Source organism: Sus scrofa, chromosome X (assembly GCF_054392235.1).
Source record: "Sus scrofa isolate SSC_HxYL_T2T_F1_AM1 chromosome X, Sscrofa_HxYL_maternal_Yorkshire_Landrace_v2.0, whole genome shotgun sequence".
Taxonomy (NCBI): domain Eukaryota; kingdom Metazoa; phylum Chordata; class Mammalia; order Artiodactyla; family Suidae; genus Sus; species Sus scrofa.
The window spans coordinates 50,813,061-50,831,268 of NC_139401.1; the positions used below are offsets into that span (position 1 = coordinate 50,813,061).

The window sequence follows — 18,208 nt, forward strand, 5'->3', positions numbered from 1 at the left end:
GAAGGGATACTCCCAAACTCATTCCATGAGGCCACCATCACCCTGATACCAAAACCAGACAAAGATACCACAGCAAAAGAAAACTACAGGCCAATTTCACTGATGAACATCGATGCAAAAATCCTCAACAAAATACTAGCAAACCGCATCCAACAATACATTAAAAGGATTGTACATCAGGATCAAGTGGGATTTATCCCAGGGATGCAAGGGTTCTTCAATATCCGCAAATCCAACAGTGTGATATACCACATTAACAAACTGAAGAATAGAAACCATAGGATCCTCTCCATAGACACAGAAAAAGCCTTTGACAAAATCCAACACCCATTTCTGATTAAAAACCCTTCAGAAAGTGGGCATAGCGGGATCCTACCTCAACATGATGAAGGCCATATATGACAAACCCACAACGAACATCATTCTCAATGGTGAAAAGCAGAAAGCATTCCTGCTGAGATCAGGAACAAGACAAGGATGTCCGCTCTCGCCACTACCCTTCCACATAGTTTTGGAAGTCCTAGCCATGGCAATCAGAGAAGTAAAAGAAATAAAAGGAATCCAAATTTGAAAGGATGAAGTAAAACTATCACTATTTGCAGAAGACATGATACTATACCTAGAGAATCCTAAAGACTCTACCAGAAAACTGTTAGAGCTCATCCATGAATTTGGTAAAGTCACAGGATACAAAATTAATACCCAGAAATCGACGGCATTTCTATACACTCACAATGAAAGAGCAGAAAAAGAAATTAAGGAAGCAATCCTGTTTACCATTGCATCCAAAAGAATAAAATACCTAGGAGTAAACCTACCCAAAGAGACAAAAGACCTGAACTCTGAAAACTATAAGACACTGATGAAATAAGTCAAAGATGATACAAATAGATGGAAAGACACACCATGCTCGTGGATTGGGAGAGTTAATATTATCAACATGACTATACTACCTAAGGCAATCTACAGATTCAATGCAATCCCTATCCAATTACCAAGACATTCTTCACAGAACTCAAACAAAATAGTTTCAAGGTTGTGTGGAAGCACAAAAGACCCAGAATAGCCAAAGACATCCTGAAACAGAAAATGCAGCTGGAGGAATCAGGCTCCCGGACTTCAGACTCTACTACAAAGCAACAATCATCAAAACCGCATTGTACTGACACAAAGACAGAGATATAGATCCGTGGAACAGGACAGAAAGCCCAGAAGTCAACCCACGCACCTACAGCCAACTCATCTGTGACAAAGGAGGCAAGAAGATACAATGGAGAAAGGACAGCCTGTTCAATAAGTGGTGCTGGGAAAACTGGACAGCCACATGGAAAAGAATGAAATTAGAACACTCCCTAACACCATCCACAAAAATCAACTCCAAATGGACTAAAGACCTAGATATAAGACCAGACACCATAAAACTCTTAGAGGAAAACATAGGCCAAACACTCTCTGACATAAACGACAGCAACATCTTCTCAGGTCCACCTCTTAGAGTATTGACAACAAAAACAAAAACAAACAAATCGGACCTACTCAAACTGAAAAGTTTCTGCACAGCAAAGGAAACCCTAAACAAAACGAAAAGACAACCCACAGAATGGGAGAACATCTTTGCAAGTGAATCCACTGACAAGGGATTCATCTCCAAAATTTAGAAACACCTTCTGCAGCTACATACCAAAAAAAAAAAAAAAAAAAAAAAAAAAACCCATCAAAAAATGGCCAGAAGATCTAAACACACAATTCTCCAAAGAAGACATACAGACGGCCCAAAAACACATGAAAAGATGTTCAACATCACTCAGTATTAGAGACATGCAAATCAAAACCACTCTGAGGTTCCACCTTACACCAGCCAGAATGGCCATCATCCAAAAGTCTACAAACAATAAGTGCTGGAGAGGGTGTGGAGAAAAAGGAACCCTAGTGCACTGCTGGTGGGATTGTACATTGGTGCAACCACTGTGGAAAGCAGTATGGAGATTCCTCAGAAAACTAAAAATAGAACTACCATTTGATCCAGCCATCCCACTTCTGGGCATCTATCCAGAGAAAACCACGACTCGCAAAGACAGTTCATTGCAGCACTATTTGCAATAGCCAAGACATGGAAACAACCTAAATGTCCATCGACAGAGGAGTGGATCAAGAAGATGTGGTACATATACACAATGGAATGTGACTCGGCCTTTAAAAGGAGTGAAATACCGGCATGTTTAGCAACATGAATGGACCTAGAAACTATCATGCTTAGTGATGTCAGACATACAATGGGACACCAACATCCAATGCTTTCAATGACATGTGGATTCTGAAAAAAAGGACAGACTGAACTTCTTTGCAGAACCGATGCTGACTCACAGACATTGAAAAACCCATGGTCTCCAGAGGAGACAGTTTGTGGGTGGGGGTATGTTCTTGGGCTGTTGGTTGGAAATCCTGTGAAATCAGATTGTTATGATCATTATATAACTACAGTTGTGATAAATTTATTTGAGTAATAAAAAAAATTTGCATCCATTTTAATCTGCCAAAGCAGTTCAGAGTTCTTTTAATTTCACTGTAGATTTTATTGGCTCACAAATTATAACTACACTCTGATTTAATGTACTTTCCCTTGAAATCTTCTTGTGTGAATTTATGTTGCCATCTTTGCTTAACTCTATTTTATTTATCTGCTAGTAATGTAATACACTAATTTGTGAGATTTCCACTCTATTCTTTTTCTTACAAAATGTTATTTTTGAGATTTCTTAAGCTTTTAACTCTTGATCTCAGAGACTTGTAATAATATAACAAATTAAATTTGTTACAGTTTTTAAAAAAAATAAAAAAATAAAGAAACTAGCTGTCTTATCTATTTCAGGGATTTTGTGAAAGGTTTAATGAAGTGATAGAAAAAAATGCTTCAAAACATACAAAAGTACTATTGAAAGGAAAGGAAATACAATTACACGTTTCCTTTTATAGATTATAATTTTGTTACCTGTAACAGAGGAGGAGTGTTGTTGTAGTTTTCTTTGTAGAAGCTGTTGTCTCACATGTTGATCAACTTCAGTTTCTTCACATTCAGCCCCAGTGTGCTGAGCAGGAGGAAGGGGCAAAGTTGTATTCTGGGGCTGAGGGAGTACATTCCCCACAGATTTGCACTGAGAATCCCTGCGTTCTTCCAAACAGCCAGCTGGCTTATTCTCCCTTATCTTCTTTATCATGGTAACCCGGTCTCTAATGGACTTGGCAACAGCTTTGGAATCACTTTCATGGAAGAATCCTGACTTGACCTACAAACAAAATATAATAAGCAAACTGCATCTTTAACTTTTAAGATTTTAAGTTTTATTTTTTACTAGCATAGTTGTTTTCTGCCCCAAAATTCCAAATACTATTAAATAAGTTAACTTGTTTTTTTATTCCTTCTTACGGATGTACATAAATGCCAGAGCCTTTAGTCAGCATAAGGAAAACCGTGGCTCACTGGAAAGGAATCTGACTAGACTCCATGAGGAGACAAGTTTGAACCCTGGCCTTACTCAGTGGGTTAAGGATCTGGCATTGCCGTGAGCTGTAGTGTAGGTTGCAGATGCAGCTCAGATCTGGTGTTGCTGTGGCTGTGGTGTAGCCCAGCGGCTACAGCTCCGATTCACCCCTTTGCCTGGGAACCTCCGTATGCCGTGGGTGCAGCCCTAAAAAGACCAAAAAATTTTTTTCAAAAAGAAGAAAAACAATACTACTACCAAGCATTGCCAAAATAATTCTGGTTTTAAACAAAAACAAACAGCTAGTCTTATTATAGGTAATTTGTGATTGCCATTAAGTTTTGAGAAAGATTAAAGAGGTTTCCTCATTCAGCAACATTAAGTGCCTACAATGTGCCCAGTACTGGGCTCCAGAGACATATAGGTGCCTAAGCTGACCTTTGTCCTTATGCACACACAAGTTGGTGGTAAAAGTTGGATACAAACTTAAGTTAAAAGGAGATAGAGGTAGATGTGAGTTGCTGCAAAAGCCCTAAAGGAGCACAAGTTTCCCTGGCGGAATTAGAGAAAGTGTCACAGAGGAAGGTAAACTCTGACCTGGATTTAACTGAAATGAGGAACTTGCAGGCTATTGAGGGAGAGTTAGATGAAGTTTAAAAATCAATACTTTAGGCAGAGGAAGTATGCTCATAGCAAAATGCTACATCTTACTAGGCATTAGAAGAGTGAGAGAAGTTAAAGGCTTGGTGCCTGAAAGGAACAGGGCTGAGTAGCAGAGACTTGAGAAGTTCCCATGGTATATTATATCATTCTTAGTTCTACAATCTGCTTTATAAAGCATGACTCAGGGTTGCAGACTCAGGGAAATTTCATCATAGTTGAAAAATGATTAAAATTTTAGATGGAATCCATATATTTAATTTTACTCCCTCCCAAAGTTATGAGTTTTTAAGTCATAAATTCACAAAGAGAGAAAGAATAAAGGCAAAAGGAGTTTCTGTTGTGGCTCAGCGGAAATGAATCTGACTAGTAACCATGAGGATGCAGGTTCAATCCCTGGCCTCACTCACTGGGTTAAGAATCTGGCATTGCCGTGAGCTGTGGTGTAGGTTGCAGACGTGGCTGGGATCTGGCGTTGCTATGGCTGTGGTGTGGGCCAGCAGCTGCAACTCCAATTTGACCCCTAGCCTGGGAACCTCCATATGCTGAGGGTGCGGCTCTAAAAAGACAAAAAAAAAAAAAAAGAATAAAGGCAACAACAATAACAACAAACAATGTTTTTGGACATTTTGGGATATGGAAAACAGATAGGTAACTGACCTAGTAAACCTGAAAAAGGAGAACCAGGGAAAGCTGAGAATCACTCCCATTTATAGTGAAGAATACTCACAACACATAGAAGTGGCAGTACCAGGCACTTCCAGAACTGTGGAAAGTCAAAAGAGATGACTAAAATAAGGAAGACTAAGTGAAAGGGCTTTGAGAAGCAGTTAGATATTAGGTCCCTGTGCCCCTTCCTCCTTTCTACACCTTTGGGCTATGCTTTTTGCCTACATAAGAAGATTGGAATTTTGTTCTCTGGAGAAGGTAAAAGAGAGGATCTTTGAACTAAGGAACACTACACACAATTGAGGGTATGGCTACCATGTGGAAAACAAGAAGGTTAAATGACCATATGCATGCCTTCTTCCCCACTTGGCTACTAAAATATCAGTATCCAGATCCTTACCCTCCAGGTAGGACATTAAAAGATGTTTCTCTGGAGAATATGATCAATCCAAGAAGAAAGACCTACAAATATGTATGTCAAAGATTCCCTGATTATTGGCCCACCCACGCAGAGGTTAACAAGTCTGACACAGCAATCATACAACCCAATCAGCTTGTTAGTCCCTATTGTAGGCAAAATCATGGCCCCTCAAAGACATCCCATCCTAATCCTCAAACCTGAGAATATGTTAAGATATCACTCCCATTATTGAGCTATACACATTTGACCTTAATAGGGAAAGACCATCTGGGTGAGCCTTTTACCAGTTAGCGACACTAGAAGGATTCAACATGCCATTCCTGACTTTGAAGATGGAGTGGGGCATGTGAAAGGACTGAAGAACAGTTTCTAGGAGCTGAAAGTGACCCCTGGCTAATAGCCACCAAGGAAACAAAGACCTTTGTCTTATAACTGCATAGAAGTGAACTGTGTCAACAAACTAGTTTGAGCCTGAAAGGAGATTCTCTCCCAGAGCCTCCAGATAAGAGCTTAGTCCACTGACCTTGATTTCAGCCTGTGAGACTCTAAGCAGAGAATCCAGCAAAGCCTACCAGGCCTTCTGACCTACAGAATTGAAATAGAAGGGTGTTCTTTTGAGCCACTAAATCTGTGGTAACTTGCTGTACAGCAAAAGAAAACCAATACAGTCTCCTACTATTAATTATGAGCAGCCAGCCAAGAATAACCAGAAATATGAGAAAAGCCTCTAACAAGATGGAACACAAAACCAACCAAGAAGAAACAGCAACTTGAAGATACAGGGAGAGAAACATGTTGAAAACACTCTCTTCACTAAAATTACAGAGGTGTGGAATACCGCACACACAAAACAAAGAACAATATATGTTTACTCTAAAAAAAAAAAAAAAAAAGAAAAGAAGCAAACAGGAGCTCCCCTAGTGGCTCAGCAGAAACCAACCCAACTAATATCCATGAGGATATGGGTTTGGTCCCTAGCCTCGCTCAGTGGGTTAAGGATCTGGCATTGCCACTGCAGTGTAGGTCACAGACGTGGCTTGGATCCCACGTTGCTGTGGCTGTGGCACAGGCCAGTGGCTGCAGCTCTGATTTGACCCCTAGTCTGGGAATTTCCATATTCCACAGGTCTGGCATTAAAAAAAAAGATCAAAATAAAAAGACCAAAGAAATGAAAAGGAAATCTTGAAATTAAAAAGATAGTAGAAATGAAAAACCCAATGGAAGGTTTAGAAGATAAAGCTGATAATATTTTTCAGAAAGGAGAACAAAAGGATGGAAAATAGAAAAGATAAGAACACTGGAGAAACAGTCTAAGAGACCAAACATCCAAATAACAGCAGTTCCCAAAAGGGAAGACAAAGGGGAAAAACTCATCAATAAGATACATTAAGAAATTTCCCAGAAACTGAAGGATATAAGTCCACTGAGTATCCAACACAGCTGATGAAAACAAATCCGAAACAATGTACATGGTGAAATTTTAGAATACTGAGAAGATACTACAAGGTCCAGAGAGGAAAAAATGGATTGCATGCAAAAGATCCAGAAAACAGAGCATCTTTGTATTTCTCAATATTGATACTGAAAGTTAGAAAAGCAGGGAGCAATGACTCTAAATTTAATTGCCAGCATAAAATGACTTGGCCAGCCAAATAACTGATTAAATATGAAGACAGAAAAAAGACTTTTTTATACATGCAAGTCTCAGAGAATTTACCTTCTGTATATCCTTTCTTTTTTTCTTTTTTTTTGGGGGGGGGGGCGGTCTTTTTAGGGCCACACCTACAACATAAGGAAGTTCCCAGGCCAGGGGTCCAATCAGAGCTGCAGCTGCCCACAGCCACAGCAATGGCAGATCTGAGCCACATCTGTCACCTTCGCTGCAGCTGGCAGCAACACCAGATCCTTAACCTACTGAGTGAGGCCAGGGATTAAACCCCCATCCTCACAGAGACATCGTTGGGTCCTTAACCCATTGAGCCACAACGGGAACTCCTCATATTTCTTTTTAACTTGAGGACAGAACGCCCAGGTGAGCCTGGCTCAGAGTCTCAGTACTTGACTAATCTGACCACATGCTGCTGAAGCGCTTACACACCCTCCCTCCAAACACTGCACAGCCTGGATCGCGCATGGACATGCATTTCAACCAACAGAAGTTCTGCTGTCTTCTACTCTTGGGTCAGGGAGGGGTCATGGGGAGATGAGAAGTAGAAAAGACAGAGGGGCCCACTCCCATCAAACCATATTGTTACCGGACAACTAATTTTTCTGGTTCACACAGGCCCGCTGGTGTCCTGACTGTGGTGAGCTTTGTGTGTTTCCTTGGACTCAAGTGTGACCTCACTCACTGATTTCTCCAGACTCAGCTCTCATAAACTCACAGAGAGCCAGACTATGCCTGAGAGACTCTGTTCCACTTATCCCCTCCTGGGCAGCTATACCTAATAGTAACTTTAGTAACCAGCTAGGTATGTGCATGCCACTCAGGTTTTCAAAACAAAACAATAGAGTATTTAGGTAAACGGTAATGAAAAGCAAAGGAATGAGTAACACAAAAGTCAAAAGTCAGAGTAGATATTACCTGTGGTAATGAGGGAGGGGAATGCAAGTGGGAGGAGCATACAGGTGGCTTTTAAGATACCAACAGTGTTCTATTTCTTTTTTTTTTTTTTTTTTTTTTTTGTCTTTTGTCTTTTTGTTGTTGTTGTTGCTATTTCTTGGGCCGCTCCCACGGCATATGGAGGTTCCCAGGCTAGGGGTCTAATCGGAGCTGTAGCCACCGGCCTACGCCAGAGCCACAGCAACGCGGGATCTGAGCCGCGTCTGCAACCTACACCACAGCTCACGGCAACGCCGGATCATTAACCCACTGAGCAAGGGCAGGGACCGAACCCGCTACCTCATGGTTCCTAGTCGGATTCGTTAACCACTGCGCCACGACGGGAACTCCAGTGTTCTATTTCTTAACAAAAGTAGAGTTTGATTATTCCTTATACTGTACATGCAAATTTAATATACTCTGTTTTAGGAATATTCACAATAAAATAATAATTTCAATAAAGAAGAAGAGAAAATGAGAGGAAAGAAAGCAATGACAAGGAGAAAGGAATCAACCTTGATACTACAGGGGGAGTGGAGTATAGTGGTAGGATTCACTTACCATTTCATATGCTACTTCCTCAGGTGTATCCGTTTCTAAATTGAAACTGAATTCAATAGCTTCATTGTCCTTATGTTTGCCTTTCAATTTTTTAGGGTCTTCCACCCAGAGTCTTAAAGCCAGGGATGAATTTGAGTAATCATCTTCCTCAGCTAACTCCACCCTTAGTCCTGTATCCTCAGCAAAAAATGCATGGTTTAGTAGGTCCCTGATAGACAACCTAATAAACAAGTAAACAAAATACAAATAAATACTAAACACTAATAAACAAAATATAAATCTGTTATTTTGTCAAAGTAACAACCGTATTTTAAATTTTCTATTAAGCCATTAATCAGCCTTATTATAAAAGCCAAATCTTATATCCAACTTATTATTACCAAAGATGCAAAGAAATCCCAACTAACATGCATTTGTAGTGATCTTAATTAAGAATGCCATGGGTGAAGCTAATTTACTTCAGCAAAGTCGTACAGTTTTCTTAAAGTTCGAGTCCAAAGTATACCTATAATGGATACAACCCTAGCCTAATAATTGGGATTAAACATCTTTGAAGAGAAAAAAAGGACAGATATTCAAACGATTCTTTTAAAAGCTGGCATTTTAGTTTCTTTTCTTTGACCAACTTCTAAAATAGATCTATCATATCTAATCTATCTATATTACAGGCCAGGGAGAGCCAAAACTGATGTAACCCTCCTGAAAGTCCCTCCTGTACTACTTAAAACAGATAAAGCATATTGACAGCATGGTATCCTGTAAGATGAAGATTTTCAACCTTCTACATTTTTAGTGATCAAGAGACAAATATTTAACTTCGACAGTTTTTATAAAAAGAATGAGCTTGCTCAGACTAATTAGTCTTAAGACTAAGGTGAGATGTGTTTAAGAAGGTACAACCAAATGAAGCACTTGGCAACTCAATAAAAATTTTGCCTAGATATTTTCACTCTGGAATAATCTACTGCAATAGCAGTAGACAATACTATTCATTAAGTACTTATTACTGTTAGGTATTTTACATGCATTCATTTTTTTTTTCTTTTTATGGCTACACCTTGGCCAGCTGCATCTACTGCATATGGAAGTTCTTGGGCCAGGGGTCGAATTGAAGCTGCAGCTGAGGCCTATGTCACAGCCATGGCAATACCGGATCTAAGTTGCATCTGCAGCTTATGTCACAGCTTGCAGCAATGCCAGATCCTTAACCCACTGAGCAAGGCCAGGGATTGAAAACTGGCATTCTCACAGAGACAAGGTTGGGTCCTTAACCTGCTGAGCCACAACAAGAACTCCACATTCATTATCTTTTTAATCATCAAACTAATACTTATTTTGAGGAAACAGCCGAGTAACTGCTCAAGATCACACTGGCTAAATGTGAGTCCAGATTTGAATCTTACTCTGATGTGGAAGGCCGTTCTTTCCAAAACACTAATGTGCCTTGAACCCTTTTAAATATTCCAGTGTTCTTTGATAGCGTCATAACTAAAATGCTATGCAAACAATAAGAAACGAAACTAAAATGGCTACTTTAACACAGTAGTTTTAGCATAGGGTAAAAAAAAAGCATGCTAAATTCCTACAATTCAAAAATAACTATAAATAATTCAATTTTTTAAAATTGCAAAGGGACTTGAATAGACTTTTCTCCAAAGAAGATACACAAATGGCAAATAAGCACATGAAAAGATACTCAACAGTATTAGTCATTAGGGAAATGCAAATCAAAACCACAATGAGATACCACTTCATATCTATCAGACTGGCTATTATAAAAAAAATGGAAAATAACAAATGGTCCAACACACTGAGAAACTGGAACCATCATTCCTTGCTAGAGGGAATGCAAAATGAAGCAGCCACTGCAGAAAAAATTTAGAAGTTCTTCAAAAAATTAAACACAGCATTACAACATGATTCAGTAATTCTACTTGTAGGTATGTACCAAAAAGAACTTAAAGTAGGAAATCAAGAAGATATTCACTCACCAATGTTCATGCTGCATAATTCACAAGAGCCAAAAGGTAGAAATAATACAAGTGTCCATCAACAGGTGAATGGATAAACAAAATATGGGTACCATATATGTGTATATATGGTATACACACATATACACACAATGGAATAATATTCAGCCTTAAATATGAATGAAATTCTGAAACATGCTATAACATGGATCAACCTTGAAAACACTATGCTACAAAAAATAAGGCAGACACAAAATGACCAATACTGTATAATTCCACTTATATGACATACCTACACAGAGGTAGAAACAGACAGAGTGGAAAAGAGATTGCTAGGGGTTGAGGGGAAAGAGAGTGTGGAATTACTGTTTAATGGGCACAGGGTTTCTGTTTGGGATGATGATAAAGTTCTGGAAATAGTGGTGATGGTTTGTACAACAATGTAAATGTGCTTAAGGCCACTGAATTGCACACTTAAAAATGATTAAAATAGTAAATCTTAGGTTATGTATATTTTACCATAATTAAAATATATACACAGATAGATATAGCCTGTTAGTACAAACACTAAGAATGTTGTGTAATAAAGCTATAATTAAACAGGCTTTATCTTAGTGGTATTTTATATTCTCAGATATGCAACAGTAAGATCTAATAAAAAATGGGAAACAGGGAGTTCCCTTGTGGCGCAGTTGGATAAGGATCCAGTGTTGTCACTGCAGTGGCTTAGGTCGCCACTACAGTATGAGTTCTATCCCTGGTCCAGGAACTTCCACATGCTGTGGGCATCGCCAAAAAAAAAAAAAAAAAAATGGCCGCAATGTAGGAATCACCGAATAAAAACATTTTTTTAAAAATGGGGAACAGTCAGTGAAATGGTAGGAAATAATTTCTATAATTATCTATCATCTTTATTAACCATAATCAGTAATTAGGTAAAAATCAAAACATTAACCTACCAATTTAAGTCAGCAACTGTCCAAAGCTCAAATTAAAGGGAAAAGCTAAAACTAAAAGGAGCTGTCCATAAGAAAAACATGAATAGTGATACAAATAAATCTAGAACACTATTTCTTGAACAAAACTAGTCCTATCAGCTTTACCGTTTTCATGACACAGGGACATATGGACAAATAAAAAAAACATCTGGTGAGTTGATGATTAATTCTTTTAAACTATCATTAAAAAAACAATTCAAGTACTTATGTGAAGGTGACACTGCAAAAGCACTCTACTACCAACTGTCAGAAGCAAGTTTACCTGGGAGGGGGTCCGTTAACTGTTTAACTGATGGCTGAAGGTGCTGTGCTGAGGCTTGTCCAACACACATAGACAAACATAACCCAAGTGTCAGTTTAAGAAAAATTCAGCATATGATATCAAAGTCTATAAAATGGCAAACAAGATGCACCGATATACTTCACTCTAGACGGTATAATTTGGCTTCTACTCAAAGGTTATACCCAGCATGATTCAAAAGTCAGAAAAAGACACAGTGCAAGAGAAAAATTCATCCATCAGTTAAGTAATTTCAATACATATGCACCCACCTTTCAGATTTGTTTTGACGAATACATCCCTCGATGATTTCTTTCACTTCAGGATCAGTGACTTTATTGAAACTTGCTGGTTTTATACCCTGGAAGAAGAAAAATGGTTTCTAGTCACAAATTAAACAACTGAAAGCCCAAATATAACATGACACTTATTAAAAATGATTTTTTTTACCACTAAACCATATTTAAATTTTAAATGAGATAAATATATACATACAGTATAAGTTTTAACAACATTTTTGAAAAGGATTTTGTCATACCTCTACAAATTACAGTGAAAAGTTGTAAACATTCTAAATCTCCATGTTACATAAATTATATGATACACATATGCATGTATATGCTAACACACAAAAACTAAAAATATTCTCAAAGTAATTAATAAAGTGAATTCTCATACTGCAACATTAAGTAGGGGAAAAAAGAGAATCCCAAAATGTACATATAGTGTAACCCCAATTAGAAAGTTTTAGAATCAGAAAAATAAATATTAAAAACACTTTTAAAAATTCCAAATAAGGAATTTCCACTGTGGCACAGTGGGTTAATGATATGGCTTATTTGTGTGGAGGCACCGATTTAATCCCTGGCCCAGCACAGTGGGTTAAGGATCCAGTGTTGCTGCAGCTGTGGCTATAGCTTGGATTGGATGCCTGGCCAGGGAACTTTCATATGCCATAGGTGCAGCTGAAAAAGATAAAAAAAATAAAGAGGCAAATAAAACACCACTTGGAATTCTGGTAGTGGCTCAGAGGGTTAAGGACCTGAACTTGTTTCTGTGAGGGTGTGTGTTCAATCCCTGGTCTAGTTCAGTAGGTTAAGGATCTGGCATTGCCACAATCTGAGGCACTGGTTGCAGATGGTCTCAGACCCGGTTTTGCTGTGGCTGCGGCTTAACCCTGAAGCTACAGCTCTGATTCAACCCCTAACCTGGGACCTTCCATGTACTGCAGGTGTGGCCATAAAAAGAAAAATATACATATATTTCAAAGTCCTAGAATGGCTAGACACAATGAGCATTCAGTATATATGTACACACACATATATATATGAAAACTTCTGAGAAACCCGTATTATTTTTATCGTTAAGTGAGAAAAAAAAAAAACCATGTTCTTATAATGACTGTGCTAGGTACCTACTGCTTATTTTACATTCTATTACCCTTAACTTATGAGGTTTAGATTAAAAAAAATACAAGATCACTGCTATTATTTAATAGAAAATTCCAAATTAAGCAATAAGCAGAAAAGTGGAATAATTGTCATGGAATGAGGCCATCTAAGATCTACTTCTGGGTCTATCAGAGTACCTCACAGAATACAGAATCAGAAAGCCCAGTATCTATACTAAATAAATATGGTGAGATTAGGAATGAATTTGGACCTCAAATTCAAGAAGCTTTGGTATAAATGGAAATCTGAATTATGATTTATGGCTGGCATTTTTGTGATTTTAATATAAAAGAATAGGAATTCCCGTCACGGCCCAGCAGAAACGAATCTGACTAGTATCCATGAGGATGCAGGTTTGATCCCTGTCCTAGCTCAGTGGGTTAAGGATCCGGCGTTGCCATGAGCTATGGTGTAGGTCACAGACATGGCTCAGATATGGCGTTGCTGTGACTGTGGTATAAGCCAGTGGCTGCAACTCCAATTAGACCCCTAGCCTGGGAACCTCCATATGCTGTGGGTGTGGCCCTAAAAAAAGACAAACATATGTATATATATATATGAAGTCACCATTCAAAAATGTAGTTATATTGTTCTACTTAAAGAAAAAGCCCTCTTTTAGAGTTCCCTGGTGGCTCAGCAGGTTAAGGATTCAGTGTTGTCACTGATGTGGCTCGGGTTGCTGCTGTGGCACAGGTTTGATCCCTAAGCCTAGGAATTTCCACATCCCATGGGTGCAGTAAAAAAAAACAAGAAAAAAAGAAAAAGCCCTCTTTGACCTTTCCACTGATCCCTTACCCAGTTGCAGCCCTGGATAATTACTGCCTTTCTCTGTTCTAGGTGAAAATAATTGGGGAGCTGCAACTTACAAAATCAAGTACAGACTCTCTTCTATTTATAGTCATATAATATATGAGCCCTAACTAAAACGACATTATAGCCTTATTTCTCAGCTCTCTGTTACAGAAATTTTCAAACATACTCAAAAGTAGAGTTGTATAAGAAGTCCCACATGATCATCATCAGCTTCAACAACAAGCATCTTTTCTTAACCTCATTTCAGCTACTACTCCCACACCACTTTTATCCTGGAATATTTTAAAACAGATACTAGGCATCATGTCATTTCACCCATAAAGTCTCCTATTTCTATCTCTAACAGATACAATGTCATCATCCTACCTAAAATAATTACCATTAATTGCTTAATATCATGTAAAACCCAATCCATACTCAAATTTTCCAAATTTTGTCTAAACAATATTTTCTTATAGTTGGTCTATTCAAATTAGGATCCAAACAAGGTCCATATATTACATGTATAATACAGTGAAACTGGCTCATATTAGCTCACAAGAACCAACTATTACATTTTTAATGGAACGGAATTTTACAAATCAGTTTTTAATCACAGCCCTTTTTTTTTTTTTGGTCTTTTCAGAACCGCACCCACGACATATGGAGATTCCCAGGCTAGGGGTATAATCGGAGCTGTTGCCACCAGCCTATGCCACAGTCTCAGCAATGCCAGATCCTTAACCCACTGATCGAGGCCAGGGATGGAATCCGCAAACTCATGGTTCCTAGTCGGACTCATTTCCACTGTGCCATGACGGGAACTCCTAAACACGGCCATTTATAAAATGATTAGCCATTTATTAACTATTAGTATTTGTGTGAACTTAGGTGGGTCACAACTTCTGATTCTCAGTCTCATCATTTGTAAAGTGAAGATAGCACCACCTTATAGGGATATAAAGATGAAAGCTTGTGGCATACATTATGCATTTTAAAATGCTACCTATTAATGTATTACTTACCTGAAAATTTCTTGTGTGGCCTGTCTTGAGCCACCCAACTGAATATGAAGTAGAACTATTTTGAACAAACCTCTAACACTTTGCTTCTATCGCACTTGCATCCCTTACTATATTCCCATCCTCTTATTTTTATAGTTATTTGTGAATTTATTACTGCCCTACTAAAAACATAAAGCTCTTTGTGAGTAGCAAAAACTTCTTACTCATCTTTCAATACCTTTCAATTCCTAACACAAAAAAATACTCATAGCAGAGAATCAAATACTGTATCCATTGAATGCCATTTCATAATCAGGCTTTTAGAGCTAGAAGAAATCTTCAAAACCATTTAGCCAATCTCTATTATTTAGCTTTAGAAAATAAGATCCATCTAATAAATATCTAAAAATTCTTAACAAACAAATGTATACAGATGTTATATGTGTACATTTTCCCCCAAAGATACTAATATAGAGCCTTAGAGTATAGGTAAATAGCATAAACTAAAGCTTGTTTCATTACAACTAGGTTAAATTTAGCACTGTTATACAGAACTAAACCAAAATTAGGTTTGACTAAGTTGACTTCTAAATTGACCATGAAATGTGGCTCAGCAGTAATGAACCCAACTAGTATCCATGAGGACGCAGGTTCAATCCCTGGCCTCACTCAGTGGGTTAAGGATCTGGCATTGCTGTGGGCTGTGGTATATAGGTTGCAGATGCAGATCAGATCTGGCATTGCTGTGGTTGTGGTGTACGCCTGCAGCTGCGGCTCCAATTTGACCCCTAACCTGGGAACTTCCATGTCTCAGCTGTGGCCCTAAAAAGGCAAAAAAAAAAAAAAAAAAAGAATAAAGTTATACCTACGCTAGTCACTTTACGGTATATCTGAGCTGCATTCTGGCACTCAGAATAAGGATACTCCGAAGTAGCCATTTCCAGCATACACATTCCAAAAGCATAGACATCTACAGATTCATCGTAGTGCTCTTCATACATCTCAGGGGCCATAAACTCAGGAGTCCCTACAAAATACCACAACCACAATTTTATTGAAAATAAAAATGTATCTTTGCCACAAGGATCACCTGAGTTAATTTTTGCTCCCAAACGGAAATATATAAATATAAACTTAGCTGAATATTTGCTGTATCTATATAAAGCACTTAAGGAATTTCCTTAACTTTCTATACTAATAAAGTACAATCTGCAGTGCTTAAAATTAGGTAATGATTATCAAAATGTTTTTATTTCTAAGAGCAATAGTTTGCATCCATTAACCCCAAGCTCCCAATCCCTCCCAGTGGGGGGGGGGGGAGTGTGTTGGGGGAAATAACAATAAAAAATAAATTTAAATAAATGTTTGTATTTCTATCCTTTTTAAAGTTATTTAAAATTTTATAAATTAGTAAATCCTCCTTCTTAAGTCCTCAGAACCTTTCAATAATATTAAATATATCCCCAAAAGAAAGACACTAGGATATCTTCGAAATAAGTCAACATATAATAAATGTTTCAAAGCAAATTCATATTCTAGGCTAGGAATCAGCAAACTTCTTCAGAAAGAGCCAAACAGTAAATATTTCAGGCTTTGTAGTCCACATGGGCTCTGTCACAACTATTCAACTCTGATACTATAGTACAAAAGCAGCCATAGACAATATGTAAATGAGCAGGTGTGGCTACATTCCAACGAAATTTTATTTACAAATATAGGCAATGAAGCCAGATTTGGCCCATAGGCCATGGTTTGCTGATCCTTGTTCTAGACGTATACAATTTAAAAATCTCTTTACACAATAAACTATAAAATGTTAATCACCAATGACACTTTTAGCAAATGATGTGCGCATTAAGGTGGCTAGTCCTAGATCACCAATCTTCACAGATCCAGTGGGTCCCGTGATGAAAATATTGTCACACTTTAGATCCCGGTGAATAATAGGAGGAGTCCTAGTGTGCAAGAACTGCAACCCCTTTAAAATTTGCCTGCACCAGCTCCTTAAGACCTTTGGTTTCATGACTTTAAATCGTTTTAAGTACCTACACAAAGAAACAAAAGACCACATGTAAACAAATAAACTTAGCTTACTTATTGTATTAGCACATTAGGGTAAATCATAAAAGCTAGCTGATACTGTATGTATTATGATTACCATCACTGAGTTATTTTCTATTGCATGTTATGACAAAAAATTAAATCTAAATCATAATCTTTAGAGAAGACATCCTACTAAGTTTAACATTTTCAATTCAAAACAAGAGGGAAGTTCCCTGGTGGCTCAGCAGGTTAAGGGACTGGCGTTGTCACTGAAGCTCAGGTCGCAGCTATGGTACAGGTTTGATCCATGGCCCAGGAACTTCTGCATGCTGTGGGTACAGACGAAAGAAAGAAAAGAAAGAAAGAAAGAAAGAAAGAAGGAAGGAAGGAAGGAAGGAAGGAAGGAAGGAAGGAAGAAAGGAAAGAAAGAAAGAAAGAAAGAAAGAAAGAAAGAAGGAAGGAAGGAAGGAAGGAAGGAAGGAAGGAAGGAAGGAAAGAAGAAAAAAGAATCACAGTCACAGTGGCTTTTTGTGGAATGGCATCAAAATTTTAAAAAGAAAGTGTTCTCTACTTCCTAATAACTGTTTATATAGAGTCATCAGAGGGTTTACTATGTAAAGACTTAGTGCAAAGATACTAAGAAACAGAAAAAATATATCTCACATTTAACAGTTATAAATAAGTGATTATACCATCAAATGAAGTACTGCAGTCAGAAACAAAACAATAGACTATAATTACATAGTACTGCTCAATAGGCACGTGAACCTGCTATATTATATGATCTCTATAGTGATTTATAATATTGAAATTCTGTGATAACCCACAGAGTTCTCAACATTGTATTTTCTAACAAACTTCATTAACATCCTAATTTTTTAACCTGCCTTGAAACATAGTCACTAGATTCAAATTCTACAAAGCCATTAATCAAGTAGTGTTTAGTACTACCTTACAAATAACTTTTATGACTCCTGAAAATTACTTCCAAATAAAACTCTATTGGCACTATCAGGGCAACTTACGTCTTTAAGGTTCCTGATGTCATAAGTTCAGTCACTAGTACAATACATTTCTTTCCTTTTAATGTAGACTCCCAGGAATCATAAAATCGAACTATATTGGGATGTTGGAGACCCTTTAACATCTCTGCTTCTTCCTTGAACCTTTGCTGCTCAGCTTTGGTTAATTTCCGGTCCTGAAATGAAAAATCAAGTTGCAAATTAAAGCCTAGAAATTCTCTTGCACATGTCTAACACCACTCAAATGAGTGCTTTA

At 37.8% G+C, this 18,208-nt stretch overlaps 1 protein-coding gene across 19 annotated transcripts in view; it reads right to left on the minus strand.

Annotated features, from left to right (window-relative positions):
* Nucleotides 1-18,208, minus strand: part of WNK3 (WNK lysine deficient protein kinase 3) — a 175,966-nt gene that overhangs the window by 96,236 nt on the left and 61,522 nt on the right. For all 19 annotated transcript variants that reach the window (XR_014835417.1, XR_014835416.1, XR_014835415.1 and 16 more), the window contains 6 exons: nt 17,956-18,128; nt 16,712-16,932; nt 15,757-15,914; nt 11,913-12,001; nt 8,393-8,612; nt 2,990-3,284 (listed from right to left, as the gene is read on the minus strand). Coding sequence is in view for 16 of the 19 variants with exons in the window: in XM_085007960.1 (XP_084864086.1) it covers nt 2,990-3,284; nt 8,393-8,612; nt 11,913-12,001; nt 15,757-15,914; nt 16,712-16,932; nt 17,956-18,128 (1,156 nt within the window). In the remaining 3 variants the exon portion in view is untranslated. The remainder of the gene's footprint in view (nt 1-2,989; nt 3,285-8,392; nt 8,613-11,912; nt 12,002-15,756; nt 15,915-16,711; nt 16,933-17,955; nt 18,129-18,208) is intronic.